Source organism: Podarcis gaigeae (genome assembly GCF_964106915.1).
Source record: "Podarcis gaigeae genome assembly, chromosome: 1".
Lineage (NCBI taxonomy): Eukaryota > Metazoa > Chordata > Lepidosauria > Squamata > Lacertidae > Podarcis > Podarcis gaigeae.
This window is the reverse complement of record NC_139678.1, coordinates 69460401-69483868: the sequence shown is the minus strand read 5'-3', so window position 1 is coordinate 69483868 and position 23468 is coordinate 69460401. Positions and strand designations below refer to the sequence as shown.

Below are 23468 nucleotides of genomic sequence, written 5' to 3'. Positions count from 1 at the left end.
GCTGACAGAAGCTGAGTCATGAAATAAATTCAACTCCAGAACATTATTTCTGGAATTCTTTAGCACCTCATTACTACCTACATGCTCAAACTGTTCCAAACATATTTATATTTTTATTGCTTGCCCCTGCACATACCTTGACAAGACTTTTCATCAGTTAATAATTTATAGCCTTTTTTGCAGCTGCAATCAAAACTACCAATGGTGTTTCTGCAAAAGTGATCACATCCACCGTTACTGGCCTGACATTCATCAATATCTGTAAATAAAGAAACAAAGGATACAAAGTTTGATTTCCTTTTCTTGACAGATCCTAAAACAGGTAAATACCGTAAATTTCAACCATTTTCTGAGTGCTCCTCCCATCTCCTTATACAGCAACCATTAGATTCTCTATCTTTTCTATAAAAAAAATACCCTGCTAAGCCATGAGGATTCTAGTTTCAAGTAATTATATAACATTTTAACATTTAAATTATATAACATTTAGGAAACATCTGAAGGCAGCCCTGTATAGGGAAGCTTTAATGTTTTATTATGCTTTTATATATGCTGGAAGCCGCCCAGAGTGGCTGGGGCAACCCAGTCAGATGGGCGGGTACTAATAATAAATTGTTGTTGTTTAAAAATAGTTTTAAAAGTACTATCACGCTAGGCTTAAGTCAGATTCCCACTGATTAAACCTGTAGTTCATACACTGTGTGCATGAAGACAATAAAGTAATAAAATAAATTTATTAAAGGTTCCTATGCGGCCAGAATACACAGCTACAAAGGAGGCTGCCTGTGACAATTCTCAGTGATTCACTGTTCTGGTCTATCAGTCTCTGGCACGGCTGGGCAGCTCTGCTGAATTAGGTATGGCAGGATCGTTTTTATGACTCCTGGGGCACGGAGGAAGCAGATTAATCTGCCCTCAAGAGGAGGTGCCCACAGAACCAGTGACACATGCAGAAACAAGAGGTTAAGGGGAACTAAAAAAAACCTTGCATGTTGTTTTGTGACATATTGGTTTGCCTTATAAATATAGTGCCGTAAATTAAATAATGGAAGGTGGGTAGTTCATTCTTACACATTCTTCTTGCAACCCATTTTGGTTCTACATGAACAGAAGAAAAGTCAGAAAATGTGATGCACATGCCGAAGATTCCCCCAGCCAATTGCCAATCCTGGGTTATGTTTACTATGTATTTTAGACCTGTGTGTCTCCCTGTATGAACACCCTAAACACCCATTTCTAACTGTTTGAAAGTGGAGGCTATTTAAAGGACCATATGCAAATTACAGCTGAGCTTCCCATTTCAATTTTTTTGCTTGTTTTCTTAATAATTTACAAATGGCAAGGTTTTCATTGGGATGCTGCAAAAGCAGCAATTTCTATATGAACATTGCAAAAAAAAAAAAGGTCTAAACTCTACCTTTGCATGTCTTCCCATCAAACTGAAGGGTAAATCCAAGAGGACAGCTGCAATGAACACCTGTTGAGGTGTCTTTACAAGTGCGATCACAGCCACCATTATTTACTGCACATGTTTCTAAGGAAAGGAAATAAAATCTGGCATTTGCAGAAGGAAAAACTAAAAGAGAATTCAAAAGCAGCATGTGGTATTTGATCTTTTCCAACTGAATTACTTCCATTCTAACTTGCCAATTTTAAATTAAGATATGGACAACTCTGTTACAGAAAACTTAAATTATAGCTTCAAAATTTTTTAACAGAAGATGTGACAACTGTAGCCAAATGTAAAGAAGGGGAAAAGCAAAGCCATGCTCACTGGATCAACTCCATCTGCTGGGTCCCCGTTGCTGGTCCTGCCATCCTCCACATTTTGGAGGGCAAAGGACTGCAGTAGGGAACCTACTATGCTCATGTCAGGAACTTTGTAATTTAGACTCCTGTTTGGGCAATGGGAGATATTACAGGGAGGGCAGGGCCAAGGAGCTCATCCTGCTCTTCACTTCACGTGTTGGTAACTACGTGAAGGCATGATGCCTGCATAAGGTCCTGTGGGGTGGACAACTGACTACATTCACCCAAAGGATATGGACTCAGACTTCATGTTTCCATGACAGAAGGTGCACCCTGTTCACTCAAATGTAAAAGAGCACTCTAAGTCAAATGAAGGTGAATGGATGTATCAAAGAAGAGGGTGTGCTTAACCACGTTATCCTCAGCAGGCCACAGGGTTTTTTGGAGTAAATTAAGAGAAAGAACATGCCTTAATTAGGAAAATAACATTTTAAGGTCTTTAAGATAGGGATTCTCATATCCTGCAGTATAGATGAATAGGCTTGAAATTTAAATTAATGTGAATGAACTCAATTCCTGGCCTTTGTGCAGAACTGCAGCTATGGCCCAAAATATGGCTATTCCTCCCCCTGAGGCAGACCAGCAGACTGGAAAGTGGAATGGATTCAAAATCACAATCTTAGGACTGGATCCTCTGCATCTTTACAAAGTCTCCTTGTCTGGGACACTAACTGAAGCACAATATTTGAAGGCAAGTCCTATTTTATTTCAAGAGAATTTCATTTTAATCAAGGGTGTTTGATCTTTCCCCATTGTACATGATTTCTACATGCTTAAACACATGACACGACTGGGGGGAAATTCTCTCTTAAGTTGCCAATAACCTCCTTTCATAAAGATAAGATTAAACTCTATATGCTACTACAGATTTCAAACTTAGCGCAAGTAGGAAAGGTATAATCCCCTGTGCAAATGCATAAGTGCATTTGCATGAATCTGTGAGATACTTGACAAAGGGAAAGAACATGATATATGGTTCAATGGAATATTGAACCCTCTTGCCGAGAATTTCCTATGCTAAACTGTACCAGCATGAAAGCAGGCAAAATTCCCATTGACTTTATTCAGTAGAATGGGTAAAAGTGTTTCCTGATGCTGAAAATAATCATATAAGCTACAACACGTAAAACTGGGGAAACGGTATTTCACAAAGGAAGGTTTGGTAGGTTATCAGTGTCAACTATCAGACTAGAGCACTTCTTACCCATGAGCAGTCGCCGTTTCACTCGCTTGTCTACATCAGCTCCCGCTGTTGCATTGTTTTCAGAGAGCTCAGTTGTAGCCTCCTCTCTCTCTTTAAAAGCGAAAGAAAAGTAGTATCATAATTGGTCCTAAATGCAGTAGGTACTACATTTTGGTTCAGGAAAGAATCTCCACCATTTCCTCCAACTCATGGGTAACTTTGAGCTGTGTTTGCTTGAATCCTATGTCAACATACAGGAGTCCAATTCACAATGGCCGTGTTCAAGTACAGTGGTACCCCGCAAGACGAACGCCTCGGAAGACGAAAAACTCGCTAGACGAAGGAGTTTTTCGTTTTCTTAGCCGCTTCGCAAGACGCATTTCCCTACGGGCTTGCCCCGCAAAACGAAGCTTGCCCCGCAAGCTCCGGGGATAGCGGGGAAGCGCAGCGCGTCTTCCCCAGTGTCCCCGGACCTCTTTTGAAGCAAGGGGCGGTGGGGAGAAGATCGCTTCTCCCCGTTGCCAGCCCCGCAATCTCTGGGGACAGAGGAGAAGGCGCGCGCGCCTTCCCCTCTGTCCCCGGACCCCTTTTGAACCAAGGGGCAGCAACGGGGAGAGGCAATTCTCCCCGCTGCCCCTTCCCTTGCTTTAAAACAGGTCCGGGGACAGAGGGGAAGGTGTGCGGCGCTTCCCCTCTGTCCCCGGATGGTCTCCATAGGAACGCATTGATTGATTTTCAATGCATTCCTATGGGAAACCGTGCTTCGCAAGACGAAAAACTCGCAAGAAGAAAAAACTTGTGGAACGAATTAATTTCGTCTTGCGAGGCACCACTGTATAAAGCCTGTCATTAACTATTGTTAGGTAAATTCATTTGTGCATGAACTATGTGCTAGTGCAAGCAGCCTCAATACGCTCACTTCACCTGTCCCTTTCTCCCAATGGGAAATGGCATGGCTTAAAAGTGCTCATGGTGTTTTTCTCCCAAACAAACCATTATAGGAAGCCAGGATGAACTTGAAATCCTAATGTAGAAAGACATGTGTGATCTGATAGGTATCATCATCATGACTTGGTGGAATGAGATGCATAACTGGAATATAGCAACTGAAGAGTATACCTTGTTCAAAATGAATAACACTTTTTAAAAGTATCTTTTGAGTCTCTCTCCTTCCATTTGACTTGCATTGAGAACATTGTTAATGCAGAACTGAATGCAGAAGAGCAATGAGATGTACAGACTAGTCAATGCACAATTTACATCTTCGTCACAAAGTGGTTTAGGTACGGTAATTTTCTAAGGAAAGGTCTGTAGCTCAAGGATAGAGTGTCTGTTTTGCCCAGAGAAGGTCTCAGGTTCAATCCCAGGCATCGCCAGCAAGGCCTGGGAAGGTCCCCTGCCTGAAACTCTGGAGAGCGTCTGCCAGTCAGTGCAAGCAATACTGAGCAAGTTGGACCAATGATCTGACTTAGTTGAAAGCAGCTTCTTATGTTATGCAAACACCAATGAAAACACCAGTAAAGCCAATGAAAACTCTGCAATTGCTCCTGAGAAATATTTTAAAGGGAAACAAAAGGGACAACATATAACTCCAGCAAAGTTCTTTTCTCAATTGAAGTCTGGAGGATCAATATATATATATATATATATATTATTATAAGCAGACCTCCTTTCCTTCCAAAACCAACCATTCAAAGTTGCCTAATCAGATGTGGGGCATGTTTCTCACTTTGAAAGGTACAGTTTGACCAGCCAGCCATTTTTGAGCAAAATACGCAGAGATGGCTAAAGGCTGATGTCATACATATTTCGTCTAATTGAAAAGAATTCAAGTGCTTACATACCAAGGCAAGTTTTTCCATTGGAATGCAGCATGTATTCTGGATGACATCCACAAACAGGTCCATCATCAGCATCTTCACATGTATGCTGGCAACCACCATTCCCATGGTTGCAAGTCACTAAAAAGAAGACATAAAACTGAGCTTCAGAAGCGTTTGCAAAGCCTATGGAAATCTGCAGCTCAGGGAGATTGTATCTTGAATATTATATCTTTGCCCTCCATGCATTTGGCATGCCTATGAACTATTTTATCAAGATTTTCATCTGTTGTGTATGTACTTTGACACAATTACCAAACCAAAGTTAATTATAACCACGAGCAACAAAGAAATTAAACACTCATTGACATGCCTGCTTTTAACTGACTTAACAATTTAAATTAAATTAACAAAATTAAATTAATTATACTTTACTAGTCTTACATTTATATTGTTTTTATATAAATAGTTCATAATTGATGAAGCAATTTAAATCAATTAAATGAAATTAAATTAATTATACTAGTCTTACATTTGAACTGATTTCATTTAAATGGTTCATAATTGATGAACCACTGAAAAACAACTATCATGATAATTCAGTAGGTGATATTTCTAGGAATATTTGATCCAAGAATAGTAGTTTAACACAGCTAAACAGCATGGGCAACTAATTATCTGATCAGAAGTTCACCTTAAAAACAGTGTATCTGAATTCAAAGCTGAACACAGGTAGCTCCTAATTTTATATTTGGCAAAAATCCATTGCCAGAAGGTAGCTCTGATCAAGAGCTAGTCAAAACTCAACACTAACTTTTTGTCAGTTATAAAATATTGCAGTACATTAAAGACTATGAGAATTTTGGTGCCATGGTCTGCTGCAGAAAGAACTTCATTGGATGCACCTTAAATCTGTTCTTCCTTTAAAAGTGCCTCAAGGAGCTCTGCTATTTTTGCAGTAACAGACCATAGAACACTCTGAGAACAGCCCACAGTTTCCCTAGGAGCCAGGAAGTAGGTGGGCTATAAGCTTTATCTGCTTATAGGTTGTTCTCTGGGGTGGGAGAGTTGGCTGGGCCTAAGAATTCCCAACAGGCAGAACTAGGCTGCTGTCTTGTAATAATAATAATAATAATAATAATTATTATTATTATTATTATTTATTTATTTATACCCCACCCATCTGGCTGGGTTTCCCCAGCCCCTCTTGGGGCGAGCCTGGCTGTAAAGTAGATACTGTTCTAGGAATTGCTATTAATTAAAAGCCATTTCATCACAATCTCTGAAATGATGTTTTTGTACAGTGGCATTTTGAATATCTACCAGTTTAATACCTTATCCCACCAAACTGAATTTTAGATAGCGTCATGCTTGCAAACGAAGCCTCACATTAACTAACAGCTACAGGAATGCCATAATTCTACTTGTTCGCCTTGAGAAACCGTAAGTAAGTGTAGAATGTTGCATACAAATGCAGCCTCTCTGGTTTCTGGCCAGTTCAAATCCAGGTCTGCATTCGCAGGCCACTCCTCCTTTCGGTGCTTCTTTGCAGATATGGGCACAGCCATGATTTTTATTCATACAGCTCATACCTTCTGCAAAAACAACAAGAGGATGCATCAGTGTTCTTTGTGACTTTAAATGCAGATGACACATTCTAGACAAAAACTGTTTAAATAGGTGACACATTCTAGATGTGAACTATTTAAATAAGTACCAGGTGGCCTTGAAACAATCTATCTTATTCAAACAAAGAATTCTGAATATTTGTACAGCAAGAGTAAAACCTTAATATGCAACACCACCACTTAATATTTTTCTCTGTGCTGTGCTGGATAACACAAGGTAACACTCCCCCTGAAGACACAAGTTTGCAGTTTGGGTGTGCTTCTGCACTCAGCCCTGAGCATGAAGTTAAAGCTAGTGCACCAGTTCATCCCGTCCCTTGAGTTGTCTGATTGGCCTCAGTGACACATGCCTTGATTACATCCCATTTGGATTACTGTAATGGGGCTGCCTTTGAAAAGTGCTCAGGAACTTCAACCGGCTCAAAGAGCTGCAACCAGATTGCTGACCAGGGCAACCATATCCCACCGGGACTCATACCCAGCTATGGTCCTAAGGGAGAGGTTAAAGAAATTGTTTTAAAATAGTTAAACCTTTTTGTGATCTAATTTGTTTTACGTGTCTATTAAACATTATTTATTTTAATGGGACCATTACTAAGTATTAAATTTAATTTCCTGTGATTCAGGTATCTATGCTTCACATAGCAATGGCTGACCAGAATTCAGTACAAACCAACGTGTTCTTGATGACAATGAATAATGTCCCATTAGTTGACTTCTTTGCCCTTTCCGGACACCTCATAAAACCATTTTGTAATTTGTCTCCAACAGTTGCAAGCTGTTCACACTCTTAACACTCAGTTACCTGGAGGCAACAGGGATTGTCTTCCAAAATCATGCTGCCAAAACCTGAAGTCAATTAAACGATGAATAATCATTCCCCGGGTAACAGTTTTAAAGACCCTCTTTCGGCTTGATTCAGTGTGCCACTAATTAGCAGCAATCTATAGCCCTCTTTGGTGTTTTAAATACTGAATCGTACTGTGATTAACCTATGCTTGCATGGGATTAACCTATACTATACTAACATTTTACTAGCTAGTATAAAAATAAATCTAGGTAGCAATAATAGGCCATTACTGGTTTTAAATAAATGCTTGGACAGTTTTACTGGCCAAATCCCTTGCTTCAGGCTGCAGAGCAACCTCAGAACCATCAGAACCTATCCCTTTCTTAAAAAAAAAAGGTCCCTGCCAAGAGCCATAAAAAAATTCTTGTTCCATTCAGGTCAACTTTCCCCTTTTTTACACTCGGAAAACCCTTTCCGTATCTATTCACCTGCCAAGGAATACCTGCATGTTCGTCATTCACTGCCTGCACGTTACAAGGGTTTCTGCAGTGTTTTAATATTAATGTTGCATTTTAATTGTTAACTTGTCCTAAGACTTTGGGGTGAAGGTAACAAATTGTAGTAGTAGTAATAGCAGTAGTAGCAGCGATAACAATCATAATAAAAACTACCCATTTAACCTTTCTTTTAGGAGTTTTCGATGTAAAAACATCCATTCTTGAGATTGGGCGCGGGGCACAGGGAATATTTCCCCTTTTCAGCATTTCATCCATGCAAGCAACTGCCATACCTACATAACAGAAGATGGAGATGCTATCCCTCCAAGTTGCAGAATTCATTCTCTGCCTCTCTCACACATGCACGCGCATGCAAAATGGAGCCCCCAATACTTCATTTTTCTTTAAAGAAAATAGCAATTGGGGGAAAGTGCATTTTAAACAGGCATTACAAGAATATTCAGAAAGTTGTGGGCGGATATGAGAGTAAACATATGAATTGCCTTTAAGTAACACCATACACTCTGACGCCATACCTCTGACGCTTACACAACCACAATGTCATCTGGTAAAATAATCATTCTATCTGGGCCAAGAATAATTGTTTCCCCGCAACTTTAGTTGCTTGAGTGCTGGGAAACGGAACACTTTCATAAATAAATAAAAATTGACAGGTTGCAATGAGACCTCCATACCTCACAAAGCAGCAAACATATGCAAACAAGCAAAACTCAGCAACATCCAGTTGCAGTTTTTCCACCAGTTGGTAACACACATTTCTAGGTACCACTGCAGCTGAAAGGCTTTGCTACAGCAGTAAGTTCAAATGCACAAACAGAACTTCTGTATGCAATGCAGTTAAATATTATTCCTCTGTGGTAGGTCTGCTACTGAAACATAAAATCAAAGGGGGCGGGGGGCAGCAGCATCTACTGTGGCCAAAGGAACTAATACCAGGACACCTACTGAAACCCACATTTCTGCTAGATCCTCTATCCCCAAATGCCACATGTCAGTGACTTGTGCATTAACAACCACACTGCCTCATGGATGCTGTAGTGGTGTCCAATTTTTTTCCAAAGAGGGCCAGATTTGATGAAGTGAAGGGCCGTGGGGGCTGACCAAAGGGACAACCGAAATTGTAGACCTTTTTTTAGGATTGATGGTGTTGAGCGTTAAGAATTCAAGTTGTTGAGATTTTGGGGGGATTTTACCCCAGGAAATAAACTGCCACAGGGGCCGGATTAAACCAACCAGCAGGCCAAATTAGGCCCCTGAGGCAGACTTTGGACATGCCTGCTGTAGTCCACACATACCCCTGATGCCACAATTGTCAATCAGGCATGAAAGGCCTTGGCTTGGAGGTAAGTATACAGATTTATTTGCAGAATTGCTCCTCGCAGGATTTCACCCAACTCTGCTCTGCAGCCACGTTATTATTCCAAGAAGACGAATGTGAACTGACAACATGGCCTCTGAAGGCTCTGTAACATTTTAATTAGGCATGCTGTCTTCTTAACACCTCTATTTATGGTACAGATAGACTCCTTCTAAGGCTGCAGCTTTGGACAACAAAGGAGAGTGCCTACAAGGGCTTTGATTATTCTGCTCTGCTGGCTTCTTGATTCCTTTCCCAGAGTGAGAAAACTAACAAGACAATGATGCCTCCAACCCTTCAGAATACACAAAATATCCACATGAAAACTGGCAATCACTATTATGCTGTCAGTCAAACTCTTTGCATCCCAGAAGATCACAAATTAGCCTTATTAAACTCTAGTGTTTTGTGGCATTTGGAAGCTTCAACACGCCATGTGATCTGTCTGTTAGCTAAGAGGTGTTTAAGAAGCATTAAGAGAATTAACAGCTTTAGATTTCTGCTAACAGTGTAACTTCTTTGTGCCATTCAGAAACCAATGGAGACATCATTCAAGCAGGTACTTTGGTAAAGTTCACTGAACTCAAACAAACACTTCAAATGCTGAATAGAGACTTGTTTAGTTTTGCATGGGGAGGGGGGGCATTGTCTTGCACTCTTCTACTGAAAGCTATTGAGTGGGGGCAGCACATTCCGAAACACTACAATTAAATAACAACATACTATATACCCTTTGCCAGACTAGTTAAACACACTTTATTTGAAATGTAAAATAAATGTAAAATCTACTAAGTTGCTGAAGTTGAAAGCTTATTTAATCATTGATTAAGTGTTTCTATCTTTATTTATGAACAATTTAAAAAAGAGAAATGAAAGAATGTTTATTGTATTTCCATCCAGTCCTTCCTCCTAATGGAGTCTAGGGCAGGTAACAAAACTGTTAAAAGCAACATAAAAATCATTAAAACAAGTAAAGTTCATCAACAAACCAACCACTGCAATAGGTCACAAAGAAAACCCATTTCATATAGCTAACTACCAAAAGCTTGGCAAAATAAATACATATTGATTGACATCTTAGTGCAGGCTTCCTCAATCTTGGCCCTCCAGATGTTTTGGGACTACAACTCCCATCATCCCTAGCTATCAGGACCAGTGGTCAGGGATGATGGGAGTTGCAGTCCCAAAACAACTGGAGGGCTGAGTTTGCCTATGCCTGTCTTAGTGTCAACAGTGTAGGAGACAACTGAATCTCCATAAGAAGGAAGCTCCAGAAATGGGGGACTGTGCTACTTTTCTGTGGACTTCTCCTGCAGATGCTACAGAATGGATCAAAGAGCATTGGGGAGGCCCTCCTTCACATGCTTGGGTCTGAAGATGTACAGGGCTTTGTACACCAGCATCAATACCTGTAAGTTAAATTTATAAATCTGATATCAACTTGAATGAGATGATGACTGCAGCGTCAGCATTTCAAACGTACAGTATGTATTTGGAAAGTACTATGAGAATCAGATAACTTGTTATGTGATGGATACATAATTTAAAGCAAAATGCTCTGGATTCTAGCACAAACTATGCCAAGATTAGGAAAGGATAAAAGGCATCAAAAATGCCTAATTCAGCACTGTTTGAGCTATTTACATCAAGTAGAACTTGTGTCTCAGTCCATTTCTTCTGGGTATCAGCAACCAGATTCAAGACATTAGGTTAAGGTGGGGCCTTGGTTGCAAATAAAATAATCCATTCACTGACCTGAAAACAGTTTAACTTCTGACAAACTTCAATCAACTCAAAATGTGAATCAATTATTCATGGGGATAGATGTTCATGTGATGTCCACAATTTATCTGAATTATTTTGCTCTGTCTTCTACTCTCACCAACTTCACATTTACCTATACACAGAATTTTCCTTTGGTCCATGTTTCTGCTATTCCACAAGCTATGTTATATTTACTGTACTTCCATTGGCCATTTAAATACTTCTAGTTGTATTATCTCAACACACACTTTAGTTGAAGACTGAACACTATAAAGGCTGGTCTCCTGGTTTGTTTTCTTTTTTAAAAAATGTTTTGGTTTATTAAAGAATGGCTTCATTCTATATTTATCTTTGCCAACTTTGCAAACCTATACAAATTTTCACTGTGTTAAACCCAGTTGGGCCCTACTGACTAACCACAGACAGTGGAAACTCCCCGATTTAAAACTACCACTTTCAAGTTATTGCCCCCAGGGTCTCTATTAAACTTTTGTTCACTGCAGCCTCTAATCAGGAATCCAGTTTCATTTCTGTGTGGAGGATTTACTCATGGTCTTAAAACTAGGAGTTTTAAATAACTCTCCTTACCAAATGCTTAGGTCATGTAGCTTCATGGAAATGGACAATGGCAGTATTCTGTTGCTTCCATTCTTCATTTCAATGGGCATGCTTAAGAGAAAGCAAACCCTCTTCCTCGCCTATCAAGCAGAATCACTTATCTACCACTGGGTTGATTCAGCCTTTCTTTACACTAGGATATTTCCCGTATAAAGGAAAAGTTCTCACAGTCAGTCCCCTGTCCCCTCTGGCACTATGCAAATGCAGTAGGACATAGCCAGTTATGGCTCGTACTTTGTGGGATGAAGGGGTAGAATGTCACTGACCTATAGTGGGTATTGCTTGCATTTCAACAACCATGTACGGTAACTGTGCAATGCAGCCCCAGCTGCCCCTGGTGGACAAAGATGTCCACCAGCAAGGATATGAGACCTCTCACTATTTCAGTAGCTGCTCAGGAGTGCCTTTCAGCAGCTTCTGTTCCACATAATTCAGCAACAGCAACTTGGTTTAAACATAAACCTGAGTGCAAAAAAACACCAAGCAGGTAAGTCTGGCAGGTTTTGGTGTTTGTTGCTGTTGTTGATGTTTACGTATATTACGTCCCATGTAAACCAGAGATCTTAAAGGCTGGGATTAGCCCTTGAATTTTGAGCATGCCCAATATGACTTGCTGAAAGACTCAGATATAACATACCCAAGTTACAATGTGACTCATGGGAACAACATGCAGAAGCATACTCAAGTAAAGATCATTACTGAGCCAACCACCTAGAGGGCTCAATTCAGGATACTTTGTGAGGGAGGGAGGGTGGGGCACACTTTCTGTTTGGTGGAAGAGAGACTTTACCTTCTAAACGGTGAATACAGGTATGCTGGTTATCACTGAGGAAAAATCCATCATTGCAAATACATTCGTAGCTCCCTACTGTATTGACACAAAGATGCTGACAGCCTCCATTGTTGAGCAAGCATTCATCCATATCTGAAAAATAAGAGGCAGCAGATTTGTACCAGCTGTTATTGGTCAACACGGCAGCCTGTACTAACCACATAGGAAAGGACAATTAAGCCATGATGATAATAAAACACCCAACAGGTTGGCCGGTTGTCTTTATTCTCCCTTTCTCCTCACTGGTAGGATGGGCACAACAGAATTCAATACTACAGGCCTGATCAATATAATGATGATGGTGGTGGTGGTGGTGATGATGATAATGATAATGATGATGATGATGGTGATGATGATCAAATACTCTTAATGAACATTTCCTAATGTGCCATTTTTATGTAACTCTTTAAAAAAATACCATACTTAAATAAAAATATTTGAGCAGCTTTCAGTGTTTTAAACTATTCCTACTTAAGGAAGCAGTCTTAAATTGTAGATTCAGTTCACAAGTCTTCCTTACATTAGGACTCCATTACACTTCATTCCGCTTTTCTTTTTACAATAATGTACTAGCATCTGACCAATGGCAACTTCATAATACCCACTTGAGCAACATTTGACTCCCTATTATCTGATGAACTGATAAATATGGGATTCAGTAAAAAAAAAAAAAGCAATTTAATGCAGTTTTGTGATACTCAGTACTGCACAATACAAGTCAATAGTTGGATTGGCTGGGAGGATATTCTGAGGACAGAATGAAGGGTGATGACCTAAATGCCGCTGCCTCTCACCTTCTGAAAGTAGGTCTTCTCTTCTCTCTCTAAGCAGCACTGCCACATCTCTCACTCTCACTTTTAATCCCTCATTCATTGTCTGAAACATCTGTTTCAGGTAAGAGTGGGAAGGAGAAGCAAATCCTTAGATTGGCCCCTGGTAAGTCAGGCAATGCTCCAATTCTTTATGTGTTAGTTTGACATATTATCTAGACCCAAAATATGGAATTATTTCTGACATTTGCATGTAGCCTCATAACATAAAATTCTGATTGAATATTAAAAATGCACTTGACGTTTGGTAAGCTTTCTGTGAAAAGGAACCATTAGAGTTCAAAAGACTGACAGCATTCTGCTGCAACACTAAACCATGCAAAGGCTTATTTTACTTGGGTGCTCAATATCTATATAGTTTAGTGTCAACCTAATATCTGTACTTGTTGTAGAGCTTGAGAATATGTTAGCAGGGAGGGAGTACGTAAAGAGGAGGAATGGTAACAGGGAAGTGAAGAGTGAAGTTGTTGAATAAAGGTCAAAGAATGTAATGGAAACCAAGAGAGACAAGTAGGCTTTTAAGACCTTTCTGCGTGTTTCCAACCATATTCCAAACCAAGAAAAGAATAAATCAAACCACAAACAATGAAAAGAATAAAGGCTTGTTTTCCTTTAAAAAATGAAAACCACGTTTCCCTGGAATATAAACTACAGGAAAGGAAGCTAAATCTGTGAAAGGTTCTATGTAGATAAATGTTCTTTTTCTTTCATTCTGTGTTCCCTTTGGCTTCACTGATCCCTGAACCTAACCCTCCCCAGCAGCTTTAGGAGAGTCTCATTGCCTTTTGACTCTCTGGCGATCTTCTCTCGAGCTTCCCACACACCTGTCTCCAAAGTGGTTGGCCGCAAACTCTATGGCAAACCTTAGGGTCTGGCACTGAAACAACTTCAAGCAGCGAGTCATTACAAGTAGCAACAATCCTGTAATGCATTCTCCCTCAAAATATCCTTAGGAAGTAAGGAAGAAGACCGGAGAAATTAAATTAATTGAATTAATTGAATCTTAGGGGGAAGGTGGGGAGAGGATAGGAGAGAGAAGCTCATAAGGTATTCTGGACCTCCCAAGTCTTGAGTGATTATTCAAAACATTAGGCATCCCTCCCTCACACACACAAAACACATGTGTGTATATGTGCGTGTTTGTGATATGCTGTGTCTTATACTTGCTAAGAGTATTGCTACCATTTTCTTCTGACAGGTTTCAACAGCTACATCAATTTCAACCAAGGACAGCAGCACTTCTTAAATAGGGCTGTTAACAGTGGACAGGAGACGAATGTGGACAAACGGACTGGTGAGTCAACAGGTTAGGAGGCACAATGGCTATGACCTTCCAGTGCATTTAAATCTTTCTGCAACCCTTTGCATACAAGAACCCAGGAGCCATACTCTTAAAAGTACAGAATTGTGGGGGAGAGAAATGAGACCATTATACTTTTTCAGGGCAATATTCAACTAACTTTTGCCACTAGAGCAAGTATTAGCACTAGTGTAAGTGTAGTCCGTCTTGCTTAGCACACCCAGTGCTGTCCCCAAAAAGCTCTTCCAGAGGGTTAGAGAAACCACCAGAACAGATTTGTGGGGGAAGAGAGGGGGAGAACATTCTGTGGTGCAAGGAGAAATCTTTGCACTGACAAAACCTTAGCAGCAGTATTACATTGAATACAACCCAAATACTTCCCCCAAACATTTTGTAATAATGAGTCAACTGTGCATGAAGCATACTGCTTAGGCCTTTGGTTTGGAAACAATGATCTTCTGGTTCCTTTCTGTCATATATTTCTAGATATGCATTCAAACAGTAGCACCTCCATTTCAGAGATGGCAAAATTCCAAATGACCAAACCACCTTTTAGATTTTTCTCAATAAAATAACATTGCTTTTATTCAACCATCTTAATTTTTTTCATGCTCATAAGAAAATATAGGTGGCATTCGGCACTGAGGCTGGAACTCATTGTAGCACAATCCTTACCAAGACAATTATGGCCATCCTGAGCCAACATGAAGCCATCATAACACATGCAGCGATAATTGCCTGGAATGTTGAAACATTCGTGCACGCAGCCTCCATTGAAGTCATTATCACATTCATCAATGTCTGAGAAATAAAGCAAAAGTCAATATGATGGATGCCTGCTTGTTTGATGTAGACAGGTCATGACATGACTATATTATATAAATGCTAGCAGTTACTGCTATCTTAGATCATATTTGCCTTTCAAATAAAGCAAGTTCAACAGAGTATTGACAATTTCTCAGCAGTAACATAAAGCATTAACCTTTTTATGTGCTGCTCTGATATTATTTTAAGAGTTTTACATATCCAGCTGGGAATGTCCTGCACCACACTCCATTATATGGTGCACAGAGGGAGAAAAAATAAGTTACTACAGGCTTCTGCTGTAGCAATCACCTGTCTCCCCTCCCTTTCAGCCAAGTAAGATCTTGTAGAAATCCCAGGATCAGTCTAAAATCTGGAAACCAAATTCTTCTCAAAGAAAGTTTCCATGCAAAACATGCACAGGCAAGATAAAAGTGAAACCATCAGATTCAAATATTCATGTTTGTATGAACATATGTGTATGTATATAATCTTAATACAGTGAATTTCTTATATGCTTAGAAGTGGATTTCTTATACGAAAGGAAGTGGATTTCTTCTCTACGAAATGATCAACTCTTTAAAAACTCTAAACAAAAATATAGAACCACCCTCAGGCAATTAATGAACCTTTATGAACTTTTGATTGCCATACACTAATTTTTTTGGCTCACGCCCTTTTCTATAAACTAACCCATGTTGGATTTATTCTTTGCTCTTCATTTAATGAATTTCTGAATAAACTAACTAATTAATCCTTATTCACCTCCTTTGTATTTAAGGAACCTGAATGAACTCTTGACTCAATTTACTTATTAAGCATGGACTACCTCCATCTACCTAACCAACCTTATTGAATTATTTTCCTGTCTAATTAAAATCACCATTAATCACTTAGAATTGTAGAGTTGAAAGGGATCTCAAGGGTCATGTAGTCTAACCCTCTGCAACGCAGGAAGCTCAACTAAAGCATCCATGACAGATGGATATCCAGCCTCTGTTTAAAAACCTCCAACGAAAAAGAGTCCTCTATCTCCCAATGAAGTCCATTCCACTGTTGAGCAGCTCTTACTGCCAGAAAGTTCTTCCTAATGTTTAGTCAGAATCTCCTTTCTTTTAACCTAAATCCATTGGTTCGAGTCCTACCCTCTGGAGCAGGAGAAAACAAGCTTGCTCCATCTTCCATGTGACAGCCCAGTTTAGATATTTGAAGATGGCTATCATATTTTCTCTCAGTCTCCTCTTTTCTAGGCTAAACTTACCCAATTCCCTCAAGGCTTGAACAAGAATATTATCTTTTTAAAGTAACCGGAACAAATCCTTAAGAAAACATCTCTATGTATAATAAGGCTACTGGGTGGATTTAATGGGAATCTGGGGCAAGTGGCCACAGAGAAGGAGGTGGTCAAAGCCACTTTTCACTGAAATAAAAGTAGTTTCATGTGAGGACAGAAGAAGGGGGTATGTTTTCTATAAACTTTATATGATCAAGCTGCTCTGAAATATATGCACTTTAATTTTTAGCCTCTACAAATTATTATACATATTATAGTATGGATTTATTAATTGCAATGCATTTTATACTATATGATCAAGCTGATAGGAACTGTGAGCATATAATTCAATTTAGTCTCTATGAAAATTTGTTAGTTTTTGTACAATTTGGTATAAAATTACCATGCAGTGGCTGCTTCCTATTGTATTAGTATGGTTATTATATCTTATTAATTTGTATATTTTAACAGATTGTTTTATGGTTATTTTAAGTGTTGCATTGTTCATCTAATACAACTATGCTATTCATTGGATTATGTTTTGAACTGATTTACCTGCCTTTGGTTGTTATTATAATCATGTACCAATTTGCATTACACAGCTGTCTGACTGGTGTTGACAGTGCTTCCTGTACCCATTGTGAAAAAGTTTAAACTGCAGTCAGCAACTTAAAGTACAAACATACATATATTTGCTTCTTCAGCATAGTTTATTCAGCTTTAGCTAGTAAAGAGGGAGACTAAGCATACTTAGTGTAAAACTACAAAGCACATGCATACCTTCACACGTCTTTCCTTCTCCACTGTAACCTGGTTTACATGTACACTTGTACAACTTTGGAGTATTCTGACAAATTGCATCTGGGTGGCAGTCATCAATCCCTTGGGTACATTCGTCCACATCTGTGAAAAGAAATGCAACACAGTAAAAATACATGCAGTGATGTGTCCCAATCAGAAGTTCACAGACAAAATGTCACCTTATGATTGTAAGATGGTTCTGCTTATTACAGTAGCATCTTCCTCTCATATAGAACTGCTAAATAAATACAAAGCATAATATACAAATGACTCATTTACTTTTACAAAACTTTTTATCATACTAGAACAGCTTGAAGGTACTTCTGCACGAATCCTTTCCCGTCTTAATGAGATCAGAGCCAACCACAGCCAGAATATTTAGCACTAGCAAAGACACCACTCTATGGCAGCATTCACATGTAATGCTAAGCCATGGTTTGTTTAGATAATGTGTGGACCAACCATGAGTAACCATGGTTTACTTTCTAGCAGCAAGTTATGGTTTGTTGGCTGACAAATTGTGGCTTGCTTTAACCATGGGTTGGCATTAGATCAGAACCCAACAGCCTTATTTAACTACCGTTTGTTTGGCTGCCCCACTCGAGATGCTGACTACGCTACAGAGATGTAGGGCAAAAGGAGTTAGGAAATGAAATTGCTCACAAATCTCTAGCTGGTACTTTTCTAGAAGTCCTCACTTTTAATTGTACCTAGTAAGCGTCCTTTCCCTACTCAACTGTTTCAGAAACATGCCTGTTCTTCGTATGGCACTGGCAGCAGTCCTATCCAAGCCACCCACTCGCGAAGTGCCGACTTGCCTCTACAATTTCAGGAAAAAAACAGCACTCATTTGGACCATAGTAAACTCCTTCTACTCCCACTGCAAGGCCCTTTTATGTCTTGGCTGTTCTGTGTCAGAGCAAAGTGAACAGAAGCAGCTTGGATTACTAAACCACCATCGTATCCTCCTCAGTTGACTTCTCCCCACCGCCCACCCCAGACAAACAAGCTTCAAATGCTCTTGCCTTTCTTCATAGATAAGCGACTCTATCACATTCCCATTTTGGAAGCTCAGGTCTGCATATTTTCCGGCTATACTATTTCTTGAGAATGGACAGCTAGTCCGTTCTGCAGTGTTCCAAATGTGGCACCAACAGATATGTTACAATACCAGCAGTTTTATTTTCTGTCCCTTTCCTAGTAATACCTAGCATGAATTTGCCTTTTCACCACTGCTGCGCACTACTGCAATTTTCATTTAGCTACTCAGCATGACATCAATAACTCTTCACTGTTTAGTCAGACATTTAAAACCCAATCCTTGTCTACATGAGGCTATGATTTGTTGTCCCAGTGTGCATTATCACTTTACACTTACATATGTTAAACACCATTTAACATTTTGTTGTTCATAAATTTAGCTCGCTGGACTAGGCCCCTGGTTAGCAAAATGGCATCTTTGTGGACCTCACCCAGCTGGAAGAGCTAGGCCAGAAATGAAGTTTCCTGAATGTAACCCAGATGTCAATGTGCATTTACTTACTGATATGCATGAGATTAAAGCAGGTGCATAGAAAAAAACTTCAGCCCCCCACACCTAGCAGTGGTTTCATAGTAGATACATTACCAGCTGGCCATATTCAGGCAGTCAACACATGCAGGGTTTTCAAGCTACCTACCATATTTTCATAGCTTGTGAGCAGTTCCCTACATAGCACAGTTCCCTACAGAGATAGGAGTACTGATTTCCAAGGGGGGGGGGGGAGCCCTGAAAAGTAAATACATTTCAACTGCAGTATACTAACCAGTTACTGAAGAAATACAACTTTATTACTGTGACATCACTGTCATAAAATGTGATTGGAAAGAAATACTAACAAATAGCGTTTTATAGAAATGAACATTTAGGCAAGTCAGGGCCACAGAAACATTAAACTTTTACTTTCCATTAAACAGATGCTTATTCAATGGTGTGTGTTTTTTAAAACTGTTCCAAAATTAGCTTTTTGCACTGAAAACCAGAAGTCTCATCTGGTAAGAAGCATCACTCAAGCACATAGTCAGCAGTCACCTTTCCAAAAACAACAACTCACAAAGGATGTTCACAGCTAAATGATCCAGGCAGGAATTTCAGAGCAGGACAGCTAGGAAGATGCACAATTCTCAAAGAAAGGATGGAAATGTCTGTGTATAGGATGCTGAAAATTTCTGGGATGCATGAAAACTTCAGGAAGGAAAAAAAAGTGTACCAAACAGAAATAACACATACCTAGCAAGGCACCAAACTTTTGCAATATTTGCTTTTTGATACAAAAAAATTACTTATTAGGAGACATTTATTATTGTGCCACCAGGCCTTCACAACCCTTCAAAGTGGTTGCACATAGAATGGTCTCCCAAGAGAGGGCCGCCTGGCTACTTCTTTGTTTTATTTTTAGTACTAAACAAAGATCTTTTCTCCCACACCTTTCATACTTAATTTTACCACTACTGATGTTTTTATATTTGCTTTAAAGGTAAAGGGACCCCTGAACATTAGGTCCAGTTGTGACCGACTTTGGGGTTGCAGTGTTCATCTCACTTTATTGGCCGAGGGAACTGGCGTACAACTTCCAGGTCATGTGGCCAGCATGACTAAGCTGCTTCTGGCGAACCAGAGCAGCGCATGGAAACGCCGTTTACCTTCCCGCTGGAGCGTATTTATCTACTTTCACTTTGATGTGCTTTCGAACTGCTAGGTCGGCAGGAGCAGGGACCGAGCAACGGGAGCTCACCCTGTCACGGGGATTTGAACCGCCAACCTCTGATTGGCAAGTCCTAGGCTCTGTGGTTTAACCTACAGCGCCACCCGTGTCCCTTATATTTGCTTTAGCTGTAGCTTAATATATAGAGCCGGATTCAGCTAATGAGTTTCATTAGCAAAAGTGTGAACAAGGGCTACCATTAGTGATAATGGGCTTCTCCCCTCTTCTCTCCATGCGCCCCTCAATTGGCTACGAGGGTTAAGACAACCTCCAGAACAGCATGTGAGGGCACAAGAGGAGGGATCACGCCATCTGGCAAGCTGAAATGCTTACGCTGATGCACATTTGCCAGTGCCATGGTGCTATGTTGAATTCCTCCCACACGATTTTCCTTTAATACATGCTTCCTCTACCTCGGCCCTCCAACTCCCATGATCCCTAGCTAGCAGGACCAGTGGTCAGGGATGGTGGGAATTGTAGTCTCAAAACATCTAGAGGGCCGAGGTTGAGGAAGCCTGTTTTAATATAGATCACTAGGGGGAATTCTATTGAATGCCTATTTAATAAAATAAATAAGTAAAACAGTTGCTCTTCTTTTAAATAAATGGCACACACTCTTTTTTGGTTTTGTACAGAACAAATCCGGTAATGCCATAGGTTCTTCATTAGCATTGTTCTTGCAAGCATGCTGAGAATGCACTATATTTCAAATTACACTTATTCCAATTTTCATGCCAATAAGTGTGCTGTATGATTGTGCAGTTATAATCTGATGTCACACACACTAAGGAGTCCCTCAAAAGCTAAAATAGATCTCAATTGTCACAAGTGGTGAAAACAGAAAGTAGTTAAGGCCCAGCCAAAGTAGTAACTAGCAGGAAAAAGGAACAATCCAGGGGGCAGATAAATATCACAGAAAAGAGGGTTGGAGAATTAAAATCACTGTGGTAAAAGAGAAGATTTAGAAGGCAATAACACAAAAAAGTGTAACCAAATTAAGAAATAGAACTATCCTCTTAGATGTAGCCAGAAAACTGCAAGTATTTAGTCACTCAGCCGCTAAAAAAATAAATAATTGATGCTGGTGTCCCAAAGAATGCATTTAGTTGCAAACTGAAAATTAATGAGACCCCTTCATGATCAGTTCTCGTCACACACTGAATTAAACTCAGTTTGCATCATGACAATTTGATCAGGTGAATTTGCCCTAGAACCATCACTGACAAGAGTCCCAACGTCTTAGCAGCAGGAGCAAAACAGAAAAAAGGATCTATATAAAATTGATAGGCAAGAAAACGAAGCAGAAATACTAGCAGGAAACAATATAGTCTGCTTATGTAGCATATGCACCAACCGCAAAACAATTTTATATCAAACTGCAAACATTCACATCATAGCTTCCAATGAATGGCATTCCAATTCTCAAAACACTGACTTTATTTAAGTCACCAGGATTTACTTGAAAGTGTTTTTCCTTTAAATCCACAAACGTGTTTTCAAGTGAATGTGTTCAGGATCAGTATACTACTCTGCAAATAAAGTACAAAAAAGAATTTGCACCAATACCCTAGAATACTTTTTATTTCAACTTCCATCACTAAGTGTATCTATCATGGGCCATGATCACCACAGAAAAATGTATATTTTTGCAATATGCAAATTTCATTTAAATCTAAAAGATAATCTATTAAAGTATATTTCCATGTAAGTCTACTTAAAAAGCAACAATTACAAAAAAAATGCATGAAATACCTCATAAAAGTGCAGCAAATGTAAATCTAGTTATTCTACCTACTTGGTGATACTTTTTTCCTATGAAAGATGTTTACTCACAGTAATTTTTTTAAAAACTCAATAAAATACAACAGGCTTTAAGTATGGTAGTGGCAACAGTGTAAAAAATAAACTTAATGTTTAATCTAATTTTATTATTCTATATCAACATCTTTACATTTTTCAGTTGTTTGGTATATGTTTTAGCAATACTTACTTTCTAGTAGGGTGAAAACATTAAAACAAATACTATTTCTCCCATAAAGCCAAAAATTGTATATTATAGCCCACGTTACAAATCAATGTAAGCCAATAATTTTTCCCAGTTAAAAGTTATCACATCTATTTGTACAACACCAAGTGTATTTTATGCATTATTCATTATGCAACACACACTGAGAACTCAATTCTAAAAAGTACCGCAACTGAAAACCTTTGGGTGCACTGTACTATTAACACTACAGTCCGTATATGTGTACTCAAAAGTAAGCCCCCTCCCCCGCTGCATTCAATGGCGCTCTTTCAGGTAACCATGTATACTATGGATTGCAGCCTTAGCTTTTCCTACTAATTTTAGTCAATTGCTTTAAAAAAACGAATGGTAGATGGGACGAGCCCTTCTCTACAATTTAAGAAAAGTTACAATATGTGTAAACATTTATACCTGCATATAAGGGGGAAAAAACCTATTGTCTTGCTCCCCAAGAGCTTAATTTTCTGGGAAGAACGCAGCCCATTTATCAGAGCTATGAGCCTACTGTAACATACAACAGCTCATACCACCACCACCGCTTCTCCTTCTCCAGCGTGCCACGGCATTTTGTGGCAGCAGCAGCAGCAAACTGACAGGTCTAATCTCCTGAATTACTGGAAGTTAGAGACACTGAAATCAATGGAACTTGACTGCAAATGACTGTGTACTGTAAACACCAGCACAGGCTCTTGCAGCAGCAACAGCAGCTGCAGCCAGCGGAACAACTCGTGTTGTTTGTGTGGTGGAGCGCGGCCAACGATAATGCCCATCGTATGCAGAGATGAAGTTAGGCTTTGCCAACTATCCCGCCAAGCCTGTGCGTGCGCTGGTGGACAAAACGAGCTTAAACTTTTTTAAACTCCCGACGGGGCGTCGAATTCGCAGAAGGGGCGCGCGCCGTTGGGAAACATCCCTTCCCCTCAGCTTTGCCCACCGCAGCCAAAAAGCCTTTTGGAATCCTGCCCTACAAACACACACACACACACACCCCAAACCACCCGCGCCAGCCCCGTCGGACGCCTTCAACCTGGGAGGAGAAGGGGGAATGGCACCCTGCTGCGCATACGAACCGGGGAAGAGGAGCCCGGCTGCGCGGACCTGTCCTTGGGGGGGCGCGTCGAACAACGGCGGCGGCGACAGCAGCAGCAGGAAGAGCAGCAGCGCCTTCGCCACAGAGCAGCAGCAGCGCCCGGACCCCATCGAGCTGCCGACGCCAGTCGTTGCTGCTGCTGCTGCCGCCGCCGCCGTTGCTCGTGCGGCTGCCGCCCCCTGGGGCCCGGCCCTGCGCGCGTCCACAAGGGGAGGCGTCTGCAGGCGCCTGGCCCGCCCCGAGCGTCGGCCTGCCCTCACGTGCGAAGGAGAGGCAGCGCG

General features: G+C 40.2%; 1 protein-coding gene across 5 annotated transcripts in view; it reads right to left on the bottom strand.

Moving 5' to 3' along the window:
* Nucleotides 1–23468, bottom strand: part of SCUBE2 (signal peptide, CUB domain and EGF like domain containing 2) — a 53742-nt gene extending 30274 nt beyond the window's left edge. For 2 of the 5 annotated variants that reach the window (XM_083724847.1, XM_083724850.1), the window contains exons 1-8: nt 23168–23404; nt 17307–17429; nt 15125–15250; nt 12278–12412; nt 6282–6407; nt 4837–4953; nt 3014–3103; nt 137–259 (exon numbers count right to left, since the gene is read on the bottom strand). In XM_083724847.1, the coding sequence (XP_083580973.1) occupies nt 137–259; nt 3014–3103; nt 4837–4953; nt 6282–6407; nt 12278–12412; nt 15125–15250; nt 17307–17429; nt 23168–23297 (970 nt within the window). In that variant the 5' untranslated portion in view covers nt 23298–23404. Of the gene's footprint in view, nt 1–136; nt 260–1417; nt 1535–3013; nt 3104–4836; nt 4954–6281; nt 6408–12277; nt 12413–15124; nt 15251–17306; nt 17430–17606; nt 17666–23167 lie in introns of those variants that run through there. The other 3 variants (XM_083724846.1, XM_083724849.1, XM_083724848.1) reach the window with 3 other exon arrangements.